The sequence below is a fragment of the Trichomycterus rosablanca genome, chromosome 4, assembly GCF_030014385.1.
Source record: "Trichomycterus rosablanca isolate fTriRos1 chromosome 4, fTriRos1.hap1, whole genome shotgun sequence".
Lineage (NCBI taxonomy): Eukaryota > Metazoa > Chordata > Actinopteri > Siluriformes > Trichomycteridae > Trichomycterus > Trichomycterus rosablanca.
This window is the reverse complement of record NC_085991.1, coordinates 26836406-26861942: the sequence shown is the minus strand read 5'-3', so window position 1 is coordinate 26861942 and position 25537 is coordinate 26836406. Positions and strand designations below refer to the sequence as shown.

Genomic DNA, 25537 nt, shown 5'->3' with positions numbered 1-25537 from the left:
CGCTCTGCTCCACAGACACAGAAGCTTCGTCTACTGCAACTACTGCCCCCTAACGATAGACATGAATATTACTTACTACTATTAAGCACTAGAGGTCAGTATAGCCTCAATTTTTAATGCTACAGAAACTGAGGGAGAGCCGGAGGAAATAATACCGCCCCAGTAACTACAACGTACTCCTACTACTGCCAATGCCATACACCGATCAGCCATAACATTAAAATAACCTCCTGTCCATTTGATCGGCTACAATTACTGACTGTAGTCCATCTGTTTCTCTACATACTTTATTAGCCCTCTTTCATGCTGTTCTTCAATGATCAGGACCCCCACAGGACCACTGCAGAGCAGGTATTGTTTGGGTGGTGGATCATTCTCAGCACTGCAGTGACACTGACATGGTGGTGGTGTGTTAGTGTGTTTTGTTGTGAGCACTGATAAAGGTCTAGAAGATGACCAACTCAAACAGCAGCAATAGATGAGCGATCGTCTCTGACTTTACATCTACAAGGTGGACCAACTAGGTAGGAGTGTCTAATAAAGTGAACAGTGAGTGGACACGGTATTTAAAAACTGTGTCTGATCCACTCATACCAGCACAACACACACTAACACACCACCACCATGTCAGTGTCACTGCAGTGCTGAGAATGATCCACCACCTAAATAATACCTGCTCTGTGGTGGTCCTGTGGGGGTCCTGACCATTGAAGAACAGGGTGTCTAAAAAAGTACGCAGAGAAACAGATGGACTACAGTCAGTAATTGTAGAACTGCAAAGTGCTTCTATATGGTGAGTGGAGCTGATAAAATGGACAGTGAGTGTAGAAACAAGGAGGTGGTTTTAATGTTATGACTGATTAGTGTATATTCCCATACTGAATACTGCCAACGTATCCCTATTTTTCTCACTGCTCCAGCATATATCGGGTGACCATTCGACCTCTTTTTTTACCGGACATGTTCTCTTTTTGGACCTAAAAAATGTGTATGGCGGGAATTACTAAATAATTAAAAATGTCCATAGTCTGTACACACTTTTCTTTGTGAGTTTTTGCACTGATTTCACCTTTCTCTCCTTGGGAAGCAGAATTCATGACCTGCAAAGTGTACAATAAAGGTGCTAGTTCAGCAAAAAAAAAACTGCAGCTAAAAGAGAGAGAGTTCGTCAGGTAAATGAACTATTTTGTGAGATCGAGTAAAACAGAAGATGCTTTTACTGCTGCAGAGGAAGTTTTTGCATTTCACACCACGAAGCATCACAACAGCTACAGATCAGTGGACCGCACTTCTGCATTTTAAAAATCTTTCCCTGATTCTGAAACAGTGTTTTCAAATGCGCATACTACACTGTTAGCCCGGACTTTATATTTAATCAAACATTTTTAGTAAGTAAGTTTTTTTGCTCTACTATAAAATGCAGAGTACATTGTACTAATTTGAGTACACATTTAAATGTGCTAAAAGATTTAAGTTTACTAAACAAAAAAAATTACTTTTCTATCAGATTAACTTAAAAAAGTTAAGTTAAGGTAATTAAACAGAAAAACGCCCCCATTTACATGTAAGTCCACCTTTTTTCAGCTTGCTGTTGGTGAATCAGGTAGCCATTTGTTTTAACTTTTGAAACCTGTTGTTGCAAATTACTTTTTACTTTTCATTTAAGGCTTTTTGCACAAGTAAACTTGTCTTCCTGAAATGTCTTTTGTGAAGTGGAACCTTTGTTAATCTAAGTGGACAAACATTTTCTTCCTCATTATGCTATTTTTGAGTAGCATGTACACCAGTCTGATGGGGCTTTTTCATCTTCCGTCTAATTTTGGTAAGTGTTGTACTTTACTTAACAATTTTGTTTAAAATAAATGATCTTAATGTTGACACTAAATAAATAATCAAACAGCGCTGCTTTATTTGCCGTATTTAGGCTACATGCTAGCATGTTAGCATGCTAGCCTTCATACGAAGCAAAGAGTGTGCTGGCTTGCTTTATTTTAATCCTTAAATTAATGCTGTTAATGTTGATTTTAATACTTCTGTTGTTTCTTTTTGTTGTTTTACAGGTTCATGGTTACTGTGAGGAGCTGTTTGTGTTTCATCAGAACTTTATATACAGTTTGTACAGTTTTAAAGATGTTTTCTTGACATGTTGTATTTTAAGTAAATACTTCTGAAGTGAAATAAAGAAAAATAATTTTATAATTGTGTCTGTTTCTCTATAAACATTTGTAATTCATATTTAAAATGTAATTAACATGAAAACTAAGAAGAAATCAATAGTTTTTTCCATTGAGCTCAAGATATTAAGTAGAATTATCGGGAAAAGCAGTTGGTATAACAAAAAAAAGAAAGTTTAATCAACTTGCCTTTTAGGTGTAATAACTTAATGTTTTAAGTTATGCTAACTCAAGTTTTCATTATACATTACTTAACTTTTTTAAGGCAACCGGTTTCCTCAAATTTTTTAAGTAGATTGAACTTATCCGGGCTTACAGTGTAAGAGGTTATTGTCAATGCTGTGATAGTGCCATATTCTGTAAAAATAGCTCTACTGATGAACTATTTATTTGTTGTTTTTATTGTTTAGGGTCAAATACTGACTGATAGAAGGGAATAAGAATATCTGACCATAAAGACGTGTTAATTGTCTTGTTAAAGAGTAGCTGTTTATTTATTAAAGTTCAATAACATAGTTGAATTTTTGATGCATTTGTCAAATATTAAAACCCCTACCGCTGCCTTCACTCCGAACTAAACCTTCCACCCAGTGCAGGTGTCTGTTTGCCCCATGCTGCCATCCTACCATAAGTGTCCTCCTCTTTAAAAACCAAAATATGATCACCCTAAGTATACATAACATACCGCCCCATTATAAAGCATACTGCCATACTGTTTTGTTTATCAAGCTACTTAGTTATCACATTTGCTTTGTCACATGGTGCTCCGTCGTACTGGAAAAAGCATCGTTCATCACCAAATTGTCCTTGGATCGTTGAGAGAAGTTGCTCTTGGAGGATGTATTGATACCATGTCAGTGTTTCTAGGCAAAATTGTGAGTGAGCCCACTCCCTTGGATGAGAAGCAATCCCACACATGAACAGTCTCAGGATACTTTATTGTTGGCATGACACAGGACTTTTCTTCGCCGGACAATAATTTTTCCAGATGTCCCAAACAGTCTGGCTTCATCAGAGAAGATAATTTTACTCCAGTCCTCTGCAGGCCAATCTCTGCAGTCCCTCACACCTGTCCGCTGCTGTATCTGAGCAAGCTCTGCACTGGTGGTGACCAGATCCTGTGGCTGAATCCTCTTTTAGCCTTCTTTACAGCAATTGAACCTCTCTCAATAAAGTTCTTGATGGTCCGATAAATGTCCAGTCAAGCACACACACACACACACACACACACAGTGTCTACAAAGCCAAGCTGTTGTAGTTTCTCAGCTGCGTTTCTGTATAGAATTGATGTACGACTATCTCTTGTGTAATGCAATTTCAGGTTGCATTTCTTGATGTAGTGGTGGCTATATTTATCACAGTAGCATGACGGTTTCTCACACTATGCCGCCTGAGAGCTTGCAAGTCACACACATTCAACAGTGGTTTCACTGCAAATTTTGGAATGTTTCAAAACAGTGTAACAGTGAATAATTTATCATCCCTACTTACAACTTTAAAGAGTGTTCAAGAGAATTAACAAATAACGTTCTTCTTGTTAATTGTAGTAATATAGTATAGTAACCTTTCAAAGAAGTCCTTAAACTTCAAGCATGATACTGTCACATGCGCAGAAATTACATTACAAAATATGTGGACAATTTAGGTATTTCAGCCAAATCCATCACTAACAGGCAGAGGTAGATGAAGTACCTGAAAGCCATACTTGAGTAAAAGTATAAATAACTTACCAGAAATGGACTTTGATAGAAGTTAGTCACTTCTTAGAATTTTACTTAAGTAAAAGTCTGATGTTAAAAGTAATTTTCTGATATCAAATGTCTTTAAGTATTGAAAGTACAACCCCAAATCAGAAAAAGTTGGGACAGCACGGAAAATGCAAATAATAAAAAAAACACAGAGTTTCTTACATTTACTTTGATTTTTATTTGATTGCAGACAGGATGAACCTGAGATATTTCATGTTTTGTCTGCTCAACTTCATTTCATTTATTAATAAACATCCATTCCTGCATTTCAGGCCTGCAGTCAAATAAAAGTCAAATGTAAGGAACACTGCATTTTCCATACTCTCCCAACTTTTTCTGATTTGGTGTTGTAAAAGTACGGAGCCCCTGAGGTGACATGGTGATTTTTTTTTTTTAAGTAAAAAAAAACAATTTAAGTAAAAAAAGTGGTGAGCACCAGATGCTAAGTGGTGAGCACCAGATACTAAGTGGTGAGCACCAGATACTAAGTGGTGCGCACCAGATACTAAGTGGTGCGCACCAGATACTAAGTGGTGCGCACCAGATACTAAGTGGTGAGCACCAGATACTAAGTGGTGCGCACCAGATACTAAGTGGTGCGCACCAGATACTAAGTGGTGAGCACCAGATACTAAGTGGTGAGCACCAGATACTAAGTGGTGCGCACCAGATACTACGACATACTATCACCTGCGCATCTGATAGCATCAGGTGACACTGACCGCTATTTTGCTGTGCTCCTGGCTGTAATCGGTATCCTCAATTTTTCCCATAATGGAAGAAGATATTTATGACTTTTTAGAGTCGCGACAGGTGTCAAAGGAACAAATAAAGCGACTTAAAGATGACAAGGTAAGTTTGTCAGCTATACATACTTTAATAATTTACCAATTTGTTTCAGTCATATAAATGAAGGCCTTTTCTTGATATCGTTAGCTAACTAAATTAGATGGCTTGTGTTGCTATGTTGCTCTGATAGCTAACATTAGTTATAAAACTCTACTGTAAATGGGAATGTAAGTAGCTACTCAGCGAGATAAGTTACAGTAAGTCGCTAAATTAAACCTTTGTTTACGTTACGGCGTATTTTACAGTTTAAGTTAAGGATATTTAGCTACCAGATCTGTCCCACAGTTTGTTAACAGTGGTATTTTTTTTCTAGTTTATTATCCAGCGAGCTAACTAGCCAAACAACTGTTGCTTATACTACATAGTTTCCTTGTACGGATTTGGTTTTGTGCATCAAAACTATACACAACCGCTGCAAAAGTTCATTAACATATGATCAGACATATATATATATATATATATATATATATGTCTGATCATATGTTAATGAACTTTTGCGCACCACTTAGTATCTGGTGCTCACCACTTAGTATCTGGTGCGCACCACTTAGTATCTGGTGCGCACCACTTAGTATCTGGTGCGCACCACTTAGTATCTGGTGCTCACCACTTAGTATCTGGTGCTCACCACTTAGCATCTGGTGCTCACCACTTTTTTTACTTAAATTGTTTTTTTTTACTTAAAAAAAAAAAATCACCATGTCACCTCAGGGGCTCCGTAGTTAATAAAAACATAAGCAGAATAAAAAAAATAAAAAAATGAAGATTGTTCTTCTAAGCTTGTAAAACATCATAGCAATGGAGACGACCTCACACCTACAAGAAAAACAAGGTCCTCACAACATAAGAATTTATAGAACAAAATAAATGTTCTTCCTTTCCTCCGAACATGATTCGTGCCAAATCATGATTACAATCACCTGTTGACATCACCTGTTTGAAATCACGTCATTACGTAGTTTTTTTTAAACCTCATTACTAGCCCTAAATTGTCCTGTCCCAACATTTTTGGAATGTGTAGTAGGCCTGAAATGCATGTATATGTATATTAACAGTTGAAATTAAGCTGACCAGACTGCAATGGAATGAGAGTCAATGTAAATGTAATTTAATTGCATTTTCTATACTGTCCCAACTTTTTTTCTGATTTAGGTTGTACGTTCAAGTCATAGATATATTCCAATAACCTATAGCCAATGAATTTTGCCAGAATTCATTTGAAGCAAAACTCAAGTGAGTTTAACAAAATGTATGGTGCTTTTAAAGATGTGCATTTCCCTCAACACCATGAATCTTTTCTCTGCTGGTGTAACACAGACGTTACCTAAATAAATATTTGTTGGCAGGTGAGTTTTTGAAAATTATAAGCTAGATATCTGACCAATCTCAATGCCAATTATTAGAAATAAAAAACTCTGATGCTGCAGTTTTACTTTGTTAATCATTCTTAACTTACATCAGTGTGTTTCTTGAGGTTGGATAAGGAGTACTCATACTCAAGGAGTTTCATACTCCGACATTTGAAAACAGTTTTTGTAAATATGGCCACGGGTGTTCATGTCTCTCACTACCATTGTTTTTCGCCGGAGTAGCAGGCTATTTTTACTTCCTCAGTCTTACTCATGTTGCTGCTAGCATCTGACTTTCCTGGAGTTGGGTGGAAATTAAACTGTATCCATCGCTTTTAGAGAACTTGTTTGCAATTGTGCATTAATGTACTTAACAATTCATCTAACCTACAAGCACAGATCATAGATTCGTCACACCTTCTCGCTTGCAGTCTGTCACACATCTTACATTATTTATTTCTTGCTGTTTTATTTTGTAGTAATGAGTAATGAATTTGCTTAGGGCAAATGTATTAGAGTAAAATATACATTTTATTTAGGAAATGTAGTGGAGTAAAGGTGAAAGTTGACAGAAATTAAAAAACTTAAGTAAAGTACAGATACTCCAAAAATACTTAAGTACTGTAACAAAGTAGGGTGGCACGCAAGGTGACTTGGTGGGTAGCACTGTCGCCTCACAGCAAGACAGTCCTGGGTTTGAGTTAAGTAGTTTGTTTGTTTATTAGGATTTTAATGTCATGTTTTACACTTTGGTTACATTCATGACAGAAACGGTAGTTACTCATTACACAAGATTCATCAGTTCACAAGGTTATATCGAACACAGTCATGGATGATTTAGTATCTCCAATTCACCACACTTGCACGTCTTTGGACTGTGGGAGGAAACCGGAGCACCCGGAGGAAACCCACGCGAACACGGGGAGAACATGCAAACCACACAGAAAGGACCCGGACCGCCCCACCTGGGGATCGAACCCAGGACCTTCATGCTGTGAGGTGACAGTGCTACCCACTTAGCCACCGTGCCGGAGTTAAGTAGTAATACACGTGGGGGTGTCCAAATTTTTTCCTCGTAAGACATTTCTATTTTTGTTCATTACATTTTTCAACTTGTGTTCAAAAGTAATTTCTGGCCGCTCAGGTGGCGCAGCGGTAAAAACACGCGCTGCAACCTTGCGCCTTCACCGGTCGAAAGGCTGGGCGGCTATATGAACAACGATTGGCCTGTTGTTCAGGTGGGGGGCGGGACTTTAGACCGGAGGGGATACTCTCTCAGGAATGGGGCAGTAGCGCCCTCTGCTGGCTGGTTGGGGGCGCCTGCATGGAGACGGGAGGGGGTGCGGCGGAGTGTGTGATCCTCCGTGCGCAGTACTCTGACGCGCTCCACTCGTCAAGTGTGGGTGATAAGTCGGTTGATTGGCTGTGCACGTATCAGCAATCAGGAGCAGGGACCGACATAATGAGAGATTGACGTGAGAAATGAGAAATTGGACGCCCTAAATTATAAAAAAAAAAAAAAAAAAAAAAAAAAAAAGTAATTTCTAACATTTTTTGGTTTAATGTTATATAAGCTCCATCTCTCAATACTGTTCAAATGAAGCTCAAATGTTCATGTGTTTAAATATATTCAAAAAGACAAAGGTTTTCATGGGGTGTCCTAATTTTTTCACACGACTGTATGTGGTGTCACCCATCTGCCTCAAGATGTAACATTCTGAATTGCTTTTCTGCTTGTTATTGTGGTAAATGCTGGGAATATGTTACTCAGTATTCTAATTGTGCGATTAAAGGTAGTAAAGAATACAGAATCACAATAATCCTTTTAGCATACTAATACTTAATACTAATACTGCATACCTAATGTCTTACAGCAACAAAAAGTACGATAATTAAATTAGCCCATGTTTTTCCACTAAACTGTTCTGGCTTTTTAACAGTTTCCTATGAACCTATTAAATTACTTGGAGGAAAGTAAGACGGCTAATTAGAGTATGTAACTACATAACATTACCTATTTAATGGTTTTGCTTTGAAACAAACAAAAAAGCCATTTTAGAAAAAGAAACCTGACTGATAAACTGTGGAGGAAGTGGATCACTGATCTGTTTAAAGTTTATATGACTTTTGAAGTACTTTTTCTATAAATAGAGTTATCTGATTAAAAGATTAGCTAATGCAGAATGGGCTGTCTACCCTACCAACTTAATCTAGATGAATGCAAAAAATGTATCAGCATTAATGTTAATAACACACAAGAGCGGTTGTGGGACCGGTAGTTCTTCCTTCACAGACAAAGATGTTGACACACCATGTGGAGGTATGCTGACAATACAAACATGGGCACACTATTTGATCAAAAATTAGAGGACACCTAATTATGAGCTTTTGAACATACTATTTTAAAGTCATGATCAAAGTCATGATAAGTCATTGTAATTACTGCAAACCAAACCCCTCAAAACATTATTTTATGGACATCATTTTTTCCCCTCTTTTTCTTCATTTTTACCTCCCTAATCTAGTCGTATACAATTACCCTAATTGCGTTATGCTTCACCTTTACCAACACAACCCTTCACTGCTGACTGAGGAGCTTCACAACTGACACACGCCCCCTCCGACACATGTGCAGTACCAACTGCCTCTTTTCACCTGCACGAGGCGAGTTCATATGTGGATCAGCTTTGTGCACGAACAGCCACACCCTGATCAGCATTGTTCCCCAACTCTGCGCAGGTGCCATCAATCAGCCAGCAGAGGTCGTAATTGCACCAGTTATGAGGAACTCTGGTCCGGCTCATCCCATCCTTGAACAACAGCCAATCACTGTTTATGTGGCCGCCCAGCCCAGCCGGATGTCAGAGCTAAGATTCGATACGATGTACTCGAAATCCCAGCTCTGTTGTGCTAGCGTATTTTTCCGCTGCGCCACCTGAGCGGCATGGACATAATTTTTGTGAACAGTCATGCTGAAATAGGAAAGGATCATCCTCAAATTGTTGCCACAAAGTTAAAAACATAATTAATTTTTTTAAAAGTGATTTTATACACTGGTAAGCAATGGGTTTGACTGGAAAACCTAAAGTATATATTAAAGTGTAGGGTGTAGTGTAGCTTAACTTGCTGTATGTTAATTTGCCATTTGGGGGCACATGGGTGGGTAGTACTGTCACCTCACAGCAAGAAGGTCCTGGGTTTGATTGCCAGGTAGAGCGGTCTGAGTCCTTTCTGTGTGGAGTTTGCATGTTCTCCCCTTGTCCACGTGAGTTTCCTCCAGGAGCCCTGGTTTCCACCCACAGTCCAAAAACATGCAAGTGAGGTGAACTGGAGATACTAAAATTGCCCTGTGATGGACTGGTGCCCTGCCTGGGATGTTTCTGTGTGCCTTGGGCCCATTGAGAACTAGAAAAGCCTCCAGCACCCCCTTCCCCCGTGACCCCATTAGGATAAGCAATTTAGAAAGTAAGTGAGTGAGTAATTTGCCATTTTTTAAACTGACATTAAACATATAATTTAAAATAAATGATACTTTTTAATTAGATGGATGTAAACACACTTAAAAGCCTGTATTTATATAAATTATAAAAATATACCCATAATATACCCATACTGGCTTTGTTCAGTTTCCTTCTGTTTACCATCTTTGTGTATACCCTAACTTTTGAAGTAAATTCCTATAGTGTTTATTTTGTATATATTACAAAGATGCTAATAATAGCAAATAAAGTGATCAGATTTCTACACTTCAATCACAATGTACTTTTAAATTGAGACAAAAATCTAAATGCATAAAAAGTAACTAAGAACGTCAACACTCGTCACTACATGGCTATCATCATTTAAGAGAAACAGTGATCAAAAGAGGGTTTTTTGTCTTCTTCATTGTGGTGTGGGGTTGGCTTAAGCTTGAAAACGGACAGCCGCTTACCACAACTTCCCTTTCACTATTTCGCATGCAAGCTTGAGTTTCCTGAAAGCTGTTTAGTTCAGTGTCCGTCACTGCTTTAGTGTGTAGTGCTGTTTCTTTGTGAGTTTCACTATGAAAAACACAGGACTTTCTGGACTTACGCTTATTCCTCTTTCAATGACTGTTGGTCAGGCTGGTGCGTATTTATGACTTCTTTAATATTTAATTGATTTAGTAAACTTGTGATGCTGTGATGTGTGTAACATTGTGCTAGATGTTTTACTGTTTTACTGCAACAGTGCAGACATAAGAAACACAGTTAATAATATTCATCATTAATCATTTAAAAACAATGTCTTTTTAGCTCTAAAAATCCAGACATGTCAGCACACACAAACTAAGAAAGAAATTCACTGTGTATGTGGGTGTCAGAGCAATGGAAAAAAGTTTCTGTGTCAGCCATGTACACGTGATGCACTTCTATACTAGTAGCTTATAACACAACCAATTTACAGTGTATTTAGTTTTAGATGAGCTATACAACTTTAAAAAACTGAAATATAATTGTAATAAGTAAATATATGTATAATCTGTACTGTTTAGCAACATTACACAAACCCCATTTTTGGAAATGTTAAGACATTTTGTAAAACGCCATAAAAACAAAAACTGTCATTTGTTAATTATTAATTGTAATTATCTTTATTTAATTGATACATAGAAAAAAGATCACTGATCAACTTATTTTTGTTTTGTAAATGTAAACATAAGTAGAATCTGATGCCGGCAACACACTCCAAAAAAGTTGGGACAGAAGCGTGTTCACCCCTGTGTTCAATCACCTTTCTTATTAATAAGACTTAATAGTTTGGGAACTGAGGACACTAATTGTTGCACTTTACAAGTGGAATTTTTGTCCATTCTTGCTTGATATGAGACTTCAGCTGCCCAACAGTCCGTGATTGTCGTCGTCCGATTCTCCTCTTCATGCTGCACCATACATTTTCAAAAGTAGACAGATGTGGACTGCAAGCAAGCCATTTAAGCACACACAGTCTGTGTCTATGGTTGTAGTGGATACAGAATGGGGTCTGGCATTGTTTTGCTGTAATAAACATGGACTTCTTGGGGAAAAGATGGCACTTGGATGGCGGCATGTGTCTCTCTCTAAAATTCTAATATACACCTCCGCATCAATGATACTTTCACACATATAAGTCACCAATGTCATGGGCACTGATGCACCCCCATACAATGACATAAGTTGGCTTTTGCACCTTTCACTGATAACTAGGCGGTCCTTTTTATCATTGGCAAAGAGATCTCAATGTCAATTTTTACCAAAAACAAGCTGAAATGTGGACTCATCTGACCCCAGCACACTTTTTCACTGGACCATCTGAGATAAGTTTGGAACAAAAGAAGTCCAAGTCATTTCTGCACAGAATTAAAGTATGGCTTTCTCATTGTGTAATAGAATTTCAGGTTGCATTTCTTGATGCAGTTTCTTATGTAATGCCGTCTGAGAGCTCAAAGGTCAAGCACATGAAACAGTAAAATCTGGCTTTGTCCTACATGGACTGAGATCTCTCCAGATTCCCTGAATCTTTTTGTAATATTATGATGACAGTAGATGGTGAATGACTAAACTACTAGCAATCTTGCATTGAGAAATGTTTTCTTTGAACTGATTGGAAACTTCTCTGAAGTTTGGCACAAAGTGGTAAACCACGACCCATCATTGCTTGTACAGACTGAGCCTTTGGTGGATCCATCTTTTATACCCAGTTATGACTCCCTCACCTGTTACATATTCACCTGTTTATTGTGGAATGCTGTAACTTGAATGTTCTCTAAGTTTTTCACTCTTTTTTAATTTTTTGGAATGTGTTACAGACATTGAATTGTAAATGTGTTTCCATTTACAAAATGCAGTAAAGCTGATCAGTGAAAACCTTTTCTTTCTAGTTTTGTGAGTTAGATTGAAGATAATTAACAAATGACAGATTTAGTTGCGTTGTAAAAGATGTCCCAACTTTTTTGGAAATATGTTTGTTCTCCAGATCTCTTTATTCACACTGTATGCTTATCTAAACACCTTTTAATTTAGTGACTTAGTGACCTAGTTTAGTTCACTGTTGAAGCGTCTTGTTTGTTAACATTCATCCAGCTATTACAAGTCAAACATTTCTGCATCTTATTAATGTATTTGAGTGACCATCAGACATACTTTTGTAAAGCTTAGATGCCTAGACCCATTCACTTGTTTTATTCGGAGAAGAATGCATACAAACTTGAATTAAAATTCAATTACAATGTAATTAAAATTACAATATAGTACAAAACAGAAACAATATAATTTAAAATAATTAAAATTCATTACAACTCTTAATTTAATAAATTAATTTTAAAGTATAATGATCTGTTTTAGTCCTAAAAGTCTGCTGTATAGTGTCTACGTGATAAGCCTCACTTAAATCTGAGGCTTCTAGGCCAGATTCTAGCTGAAGTGACAGATGGAGCTCAAATAAATGAATGTAATACCTCTGCTCTAGACTACACTTTTCTTTTTAACTTTAACGTTAAATTAAATATGTGGTCTTAAAATGCTTATTTGAAACCATAGCAATCAGTATTTTTTAATGAATGTGTAGGAATCTTACAAAATATCAAAGCTGTATTAAACTTTCTATTAGCTTACATAAGGTCCATAAAGCTCTTCACCATTAATATGATGCTTGAACATGACACGCGCATTTTAATACACGTTTTATTTTTCAAGAAGTATGCAGCCATATGAGTTGCACAAAATATCTAATGTATAAGTACTTAATAAAGCTTTTTCCAATACAATAAAGAATTTTAAAAATATACCTTTATAAAATACTTTTATAATATTTGTATGATCTATAGCTATAAATCTAAATACAATTTTAGTAACAGATGCAGAAACAGATACAGACACTTACTTTTGCACACATTATTAGTGATCAATCTTAATATTGATGATAAAGTAAAAACATGTTTTTGAATTTGTAATTAATTACAAATTAAAAAATTAAATCTCCTATTTACAACAATATTTAGACCATTTACGCAGTACTTTATAGAAGCGTCTTTGGCAGCAAGTGCAGTCTTCTTAGATACTTCACTACAAGCTTTGCACACATGGATTTTGGCAATTTATCCTATTATGATGATTTGTATCATTTTTGCATCAATTTTATTTTGTGACTAAACCATTAGAACACAACATTGCTGATACACATACAGCAAAAAAATCTAGACAAATCTAGACAAATCTAGACAAATCTAGTCATATAGTAGATTATAGGATTATATAGAATTCTAGGTTTATAGGGATAGTTCAGCTGTTTAGTTTCTGTAAAAAAAAAAAAAAAAACAGTATATATACAGTATATATATATATATATATATATATATATATATATATATATATATATATATATACAGTATATATACTGTATATATAAAAATGCTGCTTGTTTTTGGTCTCCTGGTGGGAAATTAGTTGTTTTGCATACTGTAGAAGAATTATGTATGTTTTAGTGGGAAAGTATATAAAAACACAACTCGGTGATATAATTGTCAGTGTATACTTTAGACCAGGGGTGTCAAACTCATTTTCACAGAGGGCCACATCTGCATTATTGTGGCCCTCAAAGAGCCAATTGTAACGTATCCTGCTGTGATTGCAGTCAGCCTTTTAAATCTTGGACAATTTGTTGTTTTTCTTGAAGGCTAAATTCTGTGTTTGGTGTCAAAATGCCAAATGTATACTGTATATTGTATATCTACATTTATATTGTACTCCTTTATCACAGACATGGCACAGACACGGCCTCATAACACAAGAGACGTACCGTTTTTTCTTCTTGAAGCACAAACTTGTATTCACTTTCCCATCTTTCATTATATTACCTTCTTTCTGCTTCAATTTTCTCTTCTTGTACACTAAGGGATTATTTGTAAATATTTCTCAACATCACTTGTTGGAAAACCGCCTCAGTTAAACGCTGATGTGGAAACACTGCCATCTAGTGGCAGGATGCGGTCACTTTGTGGGTCACAAAATCGGCATGCATTGTGGGAGATGCAGTTTATGTATGATTTTACAGTGTATTTTAAGACAATCATTTGACACACATAAAATGATGTGGCGGGCCGGATTTGGAGATTGGAGACACCAGGCAGGTTGAGGAAAGGAAGTCCAAAGAGGAGATTTTGGATGTGGTGAGGGGGGACATGCAGAAGGTTGGGGTAACTAAGGAGGATGTTCAAGTCAGGACAAGACAGAGACAAATGATCTACTGTGTCCAAAAGAAAAACTATAAAGTCCAACAAAACTATATTACATAAGCGTAACAGGGCATAAATAGAACACGTTTTTGCATCGGTGTTAACAGATAGGTGTCCTAGTTAAAACCACAGTGGTCATTATCAGTTTGTTAGTGTTAATCATAGCATGACTAGGGCTCTACTACATTCATGGGAAAAAGTGCTTAATCTCACAAACCTTGTTTTTCAAAAATCACAGATTTCACAGATTTTTAAAGAAAAAGTGCCACATTTCACAGCAGTTATTAAATAACACTAATACATTAAATGAAGCTACAACACACAGCGCAGTCTACCTTAATAGTTGAACTTAGAACATCCAGCTACAGTGCGAGGCTTCATGTCTCAAAGATAAAAATTCTCGTCTGTGTTTTAACACGCCCTCTGTGTCCACAACTCAGTTACCCGAGTAGTGTTTTTAGCTGCTTTAAACTTTTAACATCTTGGGCATTTTGTCTTGGGTGCATGATAGTCGGTGGCTCTGCTTGGTCAGGGTGAGAAGTATGCAGATGTAATTATTAAATTATAATACATATATAATTATTAAATTATAATACATATTAATAAACAATTCCATGTTTAATTTAAAATATAGTTTTTTAATTTAATTAGAATTTTTACAATATGCTACAATATGTATAGAAATCATTAATAAAAAACACATGGTTCACTGGCAAAAATCAATTGTGGTGTCTGCCGTTAAAAAGCTGTTTGTCTAGAGACTTAATTAATTAAATAAAATAAAATTATATTTATATAATCAATAATTAAGATTGTCAGTAATACTAACAATACTAACAATACTAATAATTATTATGTAATACAAATTGATATAGTCCCAACGATAAAAGAAGAAGACAAATATTAGGACTATTAATATTGGTAGTAGTTTTTTTTATTTTTAATATTGTTTTTCTTTTTATTTTATGTGAAAGCTGCCTTGCAAGAATTCCAAATCTGCTATATCCTGGATGCGGTTCTTTTCATTTATGGACTTGTCCTAACTGTCCTTTACTGCAGGATGAAGGTAACCTCAACCCATTTCTTATTTTTCATGCAGTGTGTTATCTTTGTGATTTTACATAAACATATTTTTACTTCAACATATTTGTAATTTAGCACAAAGGAAGTATATTATTTGCACCTTTGCAGCACTAGTTTAGGGAAGACCCTCTTCTGTTCCAGCATGGCTGTGCTCCTGTGAACAAAGCAAGCTCTATAAAGACAAGAAGAAAAGCTTGATTTGAAGTAGTTCTAGTGGTCTGCACAGAGCCCTGACCTCAGCCCCACTAAACAGCTTTGGAATGAACTGGAACATCAATTGAGAATTGTTTGCCCCTCATCAGTGCCCAGCCATACAAAGGCTCCTTTGACTAAATGGGCAAAAATTGCCACAGACATAAGTCTTGTGAGAAGTCTTCTCAAAAGAGTGGCTGTTGTTATACCTAAAAAGGTCACTCTATTTTAATACCATTTGTTTTTTAAAATGGGATGTCCAATAAGCTCAAATACTTTTAACAATATAGTGTATGTGCCACTGCTTTATATCCAAGTAAAGAAAAAATCTGTTACAATAAGCATTGCAAACAGCTAATTGTATTGTCTTACTTACAGATCATGAATGAACGTGCAAAAAACAACGTAAACGCAAAGGTAAAAATGAAATGTATTCTTTATATAATGTCAAATGGTTCAGCTCTGCACTCTAAAAAATAAAACATTGGGTCAACAAAAAAAATTAGGGCAAGTTTTGCATTAGTCTTTTTGAGTTATGCCAACTGCTCGTAGAATTACGTTGGTCCAACACAATATTTTAAGTTTGGTGGATTAGCTTTTCATAATTTAGTAAAAAGCATTTTTAAATAACATGAACTTTATAACTGTCAACATGAACAGATATTTTTAAGATGAATAAATATTAAAGAAATCAAGCGGTCAACAAAAAAAATTAAGACAACCTTTTGCATTAGTCTTTTTGAGTTATGCCAACTGCTTGTGGAATTACGTACGTTCATCCAACATCCTGTAGCCTAATATCTCTAAACATTAATTTAAATGTTTGTTGACTATCTCCTAGCATTGCACTAAATCTTTTTTCACCCAGCTCATGCTTCTTTCTCAGTAATGTCAGTCTTTCTGAATAAAGTCAACAAAGCAAAGACAATATGGCATTAGACAATACGGCTACCTTTATTCGACACTGTAATTTCACATCACATTGTACTCAAAGCATAAAAAAAGAAAGAAACTTAAATATTTGGCCTACTGTACATCATTACAAAACACTTAAGAGCCTCTGTTTGATTCTGCTGAATGTGAAACAATTTATACAATGATACAAGAACATGGGAACATGAATTATTACCAAAACTGGATGATTAGTGACTTATTTAATATGAAAGAGTCACAGAACGCATCTACTTTAACATTCCAAGTGGGCAACAATAAAAACTATGAAAAAACAACATCACTTTTGTAAACTGTTTGTAGCAGTTATAACACAGTCTATGGCAGACTTACGAAAAACAGCCTAGCTAGCTAGCTAATTACTGCGTGCCTACTGACCTTTTTTCAACATAGCAGCAAAGCGAGCAGAGTTATTCCATCACAAAAGCAAAATACCTGGATGTGTATGTCATAAAAATGTTTGCAACAGTTAGAACACTTGCCTTGCTTATAAAAACGTGCTCCAGTTTTCGTGAGTTGTCCAAAATCAAGAAGGTTTGTGCCTTGAAAATTTGAATTTGTTAGTGTGGGCGGGGCGAATTCAAACTATTGAGAAAATTAAGTTGTACAATGTATGTATTTAAGTTGGTAGAAGCTGATTTTTTTTCTTTATTATTTAATCAAATATGTTAAGTTCAGGTAAGTCATTACAGTGTGTTAAAACAACACTGTAAAAACAAGTTATCAGAACTCAATAAAATAACAACTGCAGGTAAAAAAATCTGGTAACATCATGTAACTTAATTTTTTATCATACAACAGTGCATATATTTAAGTATGGGCTAAAGGCCATCTGAACTACTTTTTAAAGTGTGTGCTACCTCTTCTTGTAAATGATTGCAGTAATAACTTTAATTATTATTCAAATCAACATAAGTTTTTAACCCAACCTTTGGGTAAAGTACTACACTATCAGGATAAAATTACTCAAAATTTAAAGAGGGTTGAGTTTCATTACACCCACTGCTCAAACCCACAAACCAAGTGTTTCATTCTAATTTAATAGAGTATAGCCTGGGAACTCTGTCTGTCGGCTACTAAAAAAGCTAATGTACATTAAAAATATAGCATACAAGTATTAATTCAAAATATTAATTCAAAAAGCTTATATGGATTATAATTATAGGTTTAAAAATACTAAAAATAGAATATTTGAAGAAATATAAAAAATATAAAAAATCTCCACAAAAATATAGTAAATAAAAACACTTATTAAAAAGGTTTGACATTGCCCAAGCTTTAATGAACCTGGCTGAACAAAAATGTATGTTTCCACCCACAAACACAGACTGAAGAGGCAAACATGTTGACAATTTGTAAAAGTCAATAGCGTTTTAAGGTCACTACATTGTTAAATCTACAATAAGACACCATCTTCATGAAAATAAGACATTTGGAGAACATGCCAGGAGAAGATTTTTTTTAATCTAATGTTTGCTGATGTCAGCTGTAGCCTAGCGATTTAGGTGCTGGACTAGTAATTGAAAGGTCGCTGGTTCAAGACCCACCACTGCCAGGTTGCCACTGTTGAGCCCTTGAGTGAGGCCCTTAACCCTCAATTGCTTAAACAACACAGTACTGTAAGTCACTTTGGATAAAAGCATCTGCTAAATGCTGAAAATGTAAATGTCAAATGAAAGCTTGAACCTGAAACTGGGTTATATGGTCAGATGAGACCATAGTAGCTTTTGCTTTTGGTGTAAAAACAATTATAGCTACACAGAAAATAACCTAATGCCTACAATTCAGTATGGTGAAGGTTTTTTTTGTTTCCTCTAAATGCCCTGGTTTTGAGGACATACATGCACTGGTACTGGTACACAAGTACGTATATTAAATAATAAAAATAAAAAGCGAGGTTGCAGAAACGATTACATTTAATGGCACCAGTAATTAATAATTGTGCCATGTTTTAGTAAATTGCTTTTAATACAAACTTCTTTACCCATCTTTCCTCTATGTTTCACACATCTGCACAGAGTAGTTATGTATACGAGAAACATTCTGTAGATGATAAATATAGATAGTGATAAGTGGTGTGAATGACTTATTTTTTTCTATATCATTAAGTGTCATGAGTGTGTGTGTTTCTGTAAGCATGTGTATTTTTAAAATTGTAGGTATAAGAAAATGCTACCTATCTACACTAGCTATCTTGTTCAGCTTATCATGTGGATACTGTTCATATTAACAGAATATTTTTTATCATTATTTTTATAGAAGGAGGCCTCAGAAGGGGTGTATGAAGTAAGTTATACTTCTCATCTTTGTATGTGGTTTTTATGTGCAGATATTTGAAACCGGAAAGCCACAGCACTACACACTCTTGAACTGTTCTATTTAAACAAACTAGGGTCAACTTGGTAATAAAAAATATTGAGAGGTTGACATTAGTATTTAAACAATAAACTGAAACACCTCAAGATTTATTAAAGGAATGTTATCTTGCCCTCTGACCCATATTTGTGTAAAACAATGTTTTAATTACAAGTCATAAAAGCAAAAGCAAAAGCAGTACATTAATTTTATAATAACTTAGTATCTGATATGCCCAGGTTGTCTGACATTGTGCTGCAATGGAATAAGACGCACAGAAATTTAACCTTTTGTACATAGAAGATTTGACATAAGTGCTAACTTGGTTTAAAGAATTTTAAAGAACTTTTCAAATATTCTAATCTCAAACATATAGTGCACTCAAAGTGTGCTTGCCCACATTATAATAATTTAAAATGTTGAAGGTAATTTACTGATGAGGTCTATTTAGTATTAGGTTCTGTTTTACAAACACCATTTCCAAAAAAATGTTGAGACGTTCTGTAAAATGCAGTTAAAAGATGAAGTCTGTGACATGCTAAATCTATTGAACTTTTATTTAACTAACAAAAGTAAAAAATACATGTAGAATTTAATGACTACAACACAACAAGAAAGTTGGAACAGAGGCAAAATAAGAGGGAAAAGTTTAAAAGGTAAAACCCAGATACATAGAAAACGGCATGCTTCATCATACTGTTCATATCTTAATAAGCATTCCTAAATGTATCCAATTTTCCAGACAAAGGTAATACAGTAGTAAGTAATTCTTAAATGCAGTGAAAAGAAAAATCTGTTATTTGTTGATTCTCTTGAATATATGTAATATAATACAAGCGTACAGATACGTGGCCTACATGTAGGCCACTTATTATTGGCCACAATCAAACACCGACACGTCTCCCTCTAAATGTCATGAGCTTCAGTTACCACAATTCAATATCTCATTTAAAATAAACCTAAAAAGTAAAAAAAGCAGCTTTAACTAAACCAACCGAAAGATATTTTAAGGTATTTTATTTAAAAAGGTGCATGCATTTACTTTGTGACTAAAGTGAATTACACCCGCTTAAACAGAACAGTATTTATTCTTGTTGAATGTTTCATAAGTGAACTGAGTTTCTGGCCTGGATAGCCTCTTTTAAATTGACACTTTCTTTTTTTTTTTACTCTTTCTTTGTCTCTCTTTTGCAGGGACTTTCTCATCAGACTCAGGACACCTATGACTCCATTAACATGAAACGTTCCAAATCATAAGTCAGACATGACAAGAAAACAAATGGATTTTAACCTCTTTTCCTCATTTTTAAATGTATTCATCTTTCTCTATTTAACAATTTCTCCTTTCCTATTGTATAGACTAATATAAAGAACTAATATAATGTGATATATGTGCTTTGTACTGCTGAATGTATATGATTTTTATTTTAGTCAAAAGGTTTTCTGTAAGCATTTTATCAAGTTATTTTATACATACTGTATATCTATCTGTCAAACATGTACACCCCTTTCTTTTAAATATCCAAAAGTGTTTCATGATAATTTTGCTGTAACAGGGCAGGTCGTGCCTCACTAAAGAGAGAATGAGGTGTGATCCTTACACACCTGAAAGAGTAAAAAATGGAACTCATTTGTAGATATTAATTTAATATTGAATAATACTATGGCAAAAAAAACCCCAAAAAGAAACAATTGCGGTGGCCAAATGATTAGAAATAAAGTAACAACTTAAAAACACAGTACATCTGCAGCCCTCAACGGAGAAATAAATAGAAAAAAGATAGTGCATAAATTAGAACTGGATGCTACAATATGACAGGCCACTTATGTTGTACGCGACAACAACAGTTCTAAGAAACAGAACAGACAAGGAACTATCAGAAGCTGCTGTCTCAACTGTAAATAAGCAGAACCCTTTATTCTTCCGCTGGCACCTCCTGTCCATAAAGTGGTTTTACAAGTGGTAAAAGGGACGCTGCGGCGCTACTGGGGCAATCTGCTTTCCTAGAGCGTCTCCCTTGTAGTGTACTTAAATAAACTAAATTAAAACTAAATAAATAAAATAAAATAAAATAAACTAATTTTTTTCTGAATCAATTACTAGAAATGACATAGTAGGTAAGGCTTGATATATTCATGTAAACTGAACAATTAGAAAAATGTGTTATTAAGATCTAACATTAAAGCATCTACCTGTTTGACAACTGCTTAAAAATGTATTGCTGTATTATCGTATGTAATAAAGTAAAATGTATTACTGTAATGTATTACCACTGTTGCAACAGGTACAGAATATGGTATGTAGTATATTACTGATCTAAGGTTGCTAAGGTGGGTGTTGCTTTGCTGTTTTAAAGAGCTACAATAAAAATAAAACAATAAAACTTGTATTTTTATAGTAGAATATAAAAAAAACAACAACATTATAATAACATTAAATAATTGAAAATCACCTTTAATTATCATTTCACCTAACCATGGTAGATAAAATGGGCTACTTTAAGGCTACTTTAGACTTGCACCTGCAAGGTAATAATACAAAAAAAAAAACCAATGTGCATAACACAAAAATAAAAACTAAAATAAATAATTGGCAAAATAACAGAAACCGAAACTAAAAGAAAACAAATAAAATCCGCAGCCTGAAGAAGAAGGATGAAAGGACAGATACACAAGTGCATTTGTTAAAGAAGGGCCCATTACACTTCACACTTTCTCCCAGAAGAGAAAAAAGGATGTTCAGTTGAATGCCAGGAAGCATTGTGCTTGGCCTGCTGAATCAGCAATAAGCCACCAGCAAAATGCACAACCACACATAAAAAGAAGGAAAATATAGATAAAAGAGAAAAGGTAACTAAGTTACCAGCATGTCAGCTACTTTGTCTGTGAAGAGAAAGAAACTCAGTAAAACCTGGGAGCAACTACAAAAAGAGTAGAGCAACCATTCCACCAACTGATGCATCCGAGTCCAGTGTTGATCCATCTGAAGGGTTTGTTCATACAGCTGCCATCACACCACCTCTGGAGGTAGCTCGGTCACAGCATAATGATTGAGACATCAGCCGAGTTCCTCGAAAAAAAAAAAAAAAAATGCAGACAGAACTGAAACAACTAAAGTACAGGTCTTGCAGACGATGTAGGTGGAAACACACAAACATCACACAGCACATTATAATGATCCCACAGCGAGAGGGCCAACAAAGCCAGTATTAAAAGATCTGTCAAGGTGCATCAAATAATTACTTGATTTAGGAATCACCACTGTCAGTCATGTGCACCTCAATGCCTCCTACAGACCACAATGGCATGGCAGGTGGGCAAGTTTCTGTAACCTGCAGAAGACAGGGCCCCTCACATAATGATATTGATAAGTGTTATTACAGGTATTTACTGTAAACTGCTGTGACAGATGAAGTGGTTTAGGTTTGTAAAAACTTAATAGTGTAGATATTGATGTATTGCTTTCCTTAGTACACACACAACAACCAAAACAGCACTTTAATATATACAAAACAAAAAAAAATGCTGTGGGCCACCACAAGCCACAAAAACAACAACAATGCATAATCACAAGCCTCGCTGAAGGAATAAAATTATTCATTCAAAATATTTTCTCATTTGTTTTGTTTATGGAGACATTGAAAGACATGGATAAACAGTAATTTACAGGTTGGCTGCTAAATGCCCCAAAATGTACAGCTACAACAATAACCACAGCATTAAAAGAGCATCTCTATGACTCAGTTTTATTCTTAAGCTTGATAAAGCTAAAAAGCAGAGAATAACATTCAGAAACCAATCAAAGGCCAATGAACAAACTGCAAATCCTGAACATCTGAGCAATGGGAAGAAATGTCCTGGTTAATCAGCATTTATAACATTTCCTACAGCAAGATTGATTAGTTTAATAAATTAAGTAATCCAGGGTTCACAAAATGTTTGGTGTATAGTATTATTTTACTCTTGTTCTGTGTTTCTGTGCATGGGTATGTAATGTACCATCAGTAAAATAAAATAACTTATTAATTAACCAGGCACAGCATAAAATGCACCAAGTCAATGTGAATGCCCTGTTCAATATTCAACCTATTTTCTCTTGGTACATATTGTTACAACAACGTTTTTGAGGTCACCATTTGAAAATAGCAGACTTCAAGAATTTAAGTTTTGAACATAAAGTTGTGATATCTTGGTTAAAGGAAGATAGCAACTTCCTCATTTGGCATAACTTCGTACTGAAGCTGATTTCCTCTATCGGCATAATGTTGAAGACGGCTTTTCATGTCATTTTCATGAAACTGATCACAGGTTTTTTTGAACGCTTTTGTCCAGTACATTAAAATGTAATTTCTTAGCATAATTCCTAACTAAGTCTAAATCTTATGGCAATTGTTGAGATGATGGCCAAGGTGACCTGTTCAATGGGTAAATTAAAGCTTAAATAACTAACATCTTAAGTCATCTGTCAGTTTGCCCTCATAAATAACTTTGAACATGGAGAGAGACCAGCCTTACCATTAATCATAAAATTAAGTAAAGCCTTCACCCTAACAATTTAATTCAGTCTTCATCAGATAGTATTTTAGGTGCAGCAGATTCAGAAGAAAGGTTGGCATCGGGGCTGATGTGCAATGAATAAAGAAGTACAATTACACAATTGGGGAGATACAATAAGTGCAATCACAATTCACAATTAAAAAATTATATTACTTACTTGTAATTTACTTGTAACTTATAACTTATTATAGCTAAAACAAGCAAATAAAGTATGAGAGACATGAGGTGAGGAAGGTTATAACTGCTTAAGTAATGTAACAGTGTGGATTTAAATTGTCTTTGGTCATTGTGTGTGAGGGCTTTGGCACATTGATATGTTTTTGTGGGAAATCTGCTTTTCTTCCAATTCCCAAAACAGGCATTTAGGTGGATACTCTTAATAGATAGATAGATAGATTAGAGTGACATACGTTGTCTGGATAGATGCTGCAACATGTGGCAGGAATGATAGTGTATTGTAATAGTGTTTAATAGTTGAAAATACGTTTAGCTTTTAGCTTTAGTCTATAAATGGTTAACTGACCAATTAATGAACTGGTAATTATTTATCTAATGTCAGGATTTAATTTAAGGTCAAGTAATTAAATAGCCCTGAAAAAAATGGCTGTGGGGGTGGTAAATGACTTAAATGGAGGAAAAGTAATGATGGGAAAAACAAAGAGCACTGAGATACATTAAAGGAAGAGCTAAGAGAAGCAGAAGAGAAAGCAGAAGAGCTAAGAGAAAGTCCAGTAGTGGTGTTTTAAAAATGCCTAACATCAAGAAAATAAGAGTTGGTAGGGGGTGGTCTCCCTCTAGTGGTAGGTGATAGTGACTATTCAATTATGCCAATTTGTAGCTTTTGCAGCCAATTGTAATTGTAATTTATTAAAGCAGCCAATCAACTTCTGCATGCTTTTGTAAACAGGAGAGCTTAACTGTTTAAGGAAAACCAGTGAAGACACTGGGTGATCAATTAAAACTCTTCGTAGACAGTGAATGTAGTTGCAATTCAAAGACACGTCCCCAGGACCTTGAAGCTATGTGGCACCCACTTGCTGAGCCACCATGATACCTCAGTTCTGTTTTTTCACTTATGTTAAACATACAATGGACAACAAGTATTCAACCAGTTTTGTTTTTACTATTTAATATCTCCTGTGCATATATTACTTTAAATTGACACACATCTTTTGTAATTATCCATATAAAACAAAGTATGTATTTATAAGTATTATAAAATGTTTTAAAAGCAAAGGTTTATAATGATAAAGTACTCAGACATTTTACACAAAACTAACTTTATTCTAGATATTAATGTAAATGTATTAAATGATTTAGTTCAAATTTTATTATGAAATTGCCTTTGTTTTGGATTTTTTTCAACAAGCAGCAATCATCATTAAGACTAAGGAGCTTCCTTAATGTCTTACTATGATTAAGTTATTAAACACTTAAATAAAAAAACTACAGTTCCACAGCAAACACCTTCACCACATGTAATTGTCCATGGACAAGTGTGACATGCAAGATTTTAAAATGTGCTCTTTGTGACTTTGCAAATGTTATCATCTTCAGTGTATTCCACACATTAAATATACATAAATACACACTTTGTACATAATTAAAAGACATAAGTACACATGGTAAGTAAATCCAGTGCAATTATATTAAACAATTCTAATTACTATTTTACTCCTGAATGTATTCTGAATTATGTGAGATTGATCTGATATGTTATACAAATTTAATAAATAACAATAGCTTGTTTTTATTTTATTGACTTAAATTGCATTTGTACTATTGCATGTTGTAATACAATACAGTATTATCCTTTGTCTTTTAGTTAGGAATGCCTGACCTGTAAATATTTTTAAAGAAATGAAAGGCAGATTTTTTAATCCAATGACATATAGTAACATGTAATGTAATAATGTGCAGCTTTAATGCCATTGGTTTGGGTGTAATAATTTGAACTTTTGGTATTGTTGTATATTGTGTTGAATTTTAGTAGAATCTCTGGGTCGAGCTACCATTTGGCATGTGGCCTGATCAGTGGATGTCACCAGG

At 35.0% G+C, this 25537-nt stretch overlaps 1 protein-coding gene across 1 annotated transcript; it reads left to right on the top strand.

The window, feature by feature from the left end:
- The first annotated feature begins 10108 nt into the window (after nucleotides 1-10108).
- fcer1g (Fc epsilon receptor IgFc epsilon receptor Ig) lies at nucleotides 10109-21286 on the top strand. The gene is made up of 5 exons (XM_062993140.1): nucleotides 10109-10226; nucleotides 15325-15416; nucleotides 16004-16042; nucleotides 18836-18862; nucleotides 20126-21286. The coding sequence occupies exons 1-5, from the start codon at nucleotides 10163-10165 to the stop codon at nucleotides 20186-20188; spliced, it is 285 nt and encodes a 94-aa protein (XP_062849210.1). The 5' UTR covers nucleotides 10109-10162; the 3' UTR covers nucleotides 20189-21286.
- Nucleotides 21287-25537: the final 4251 nt, after the last annotated feature.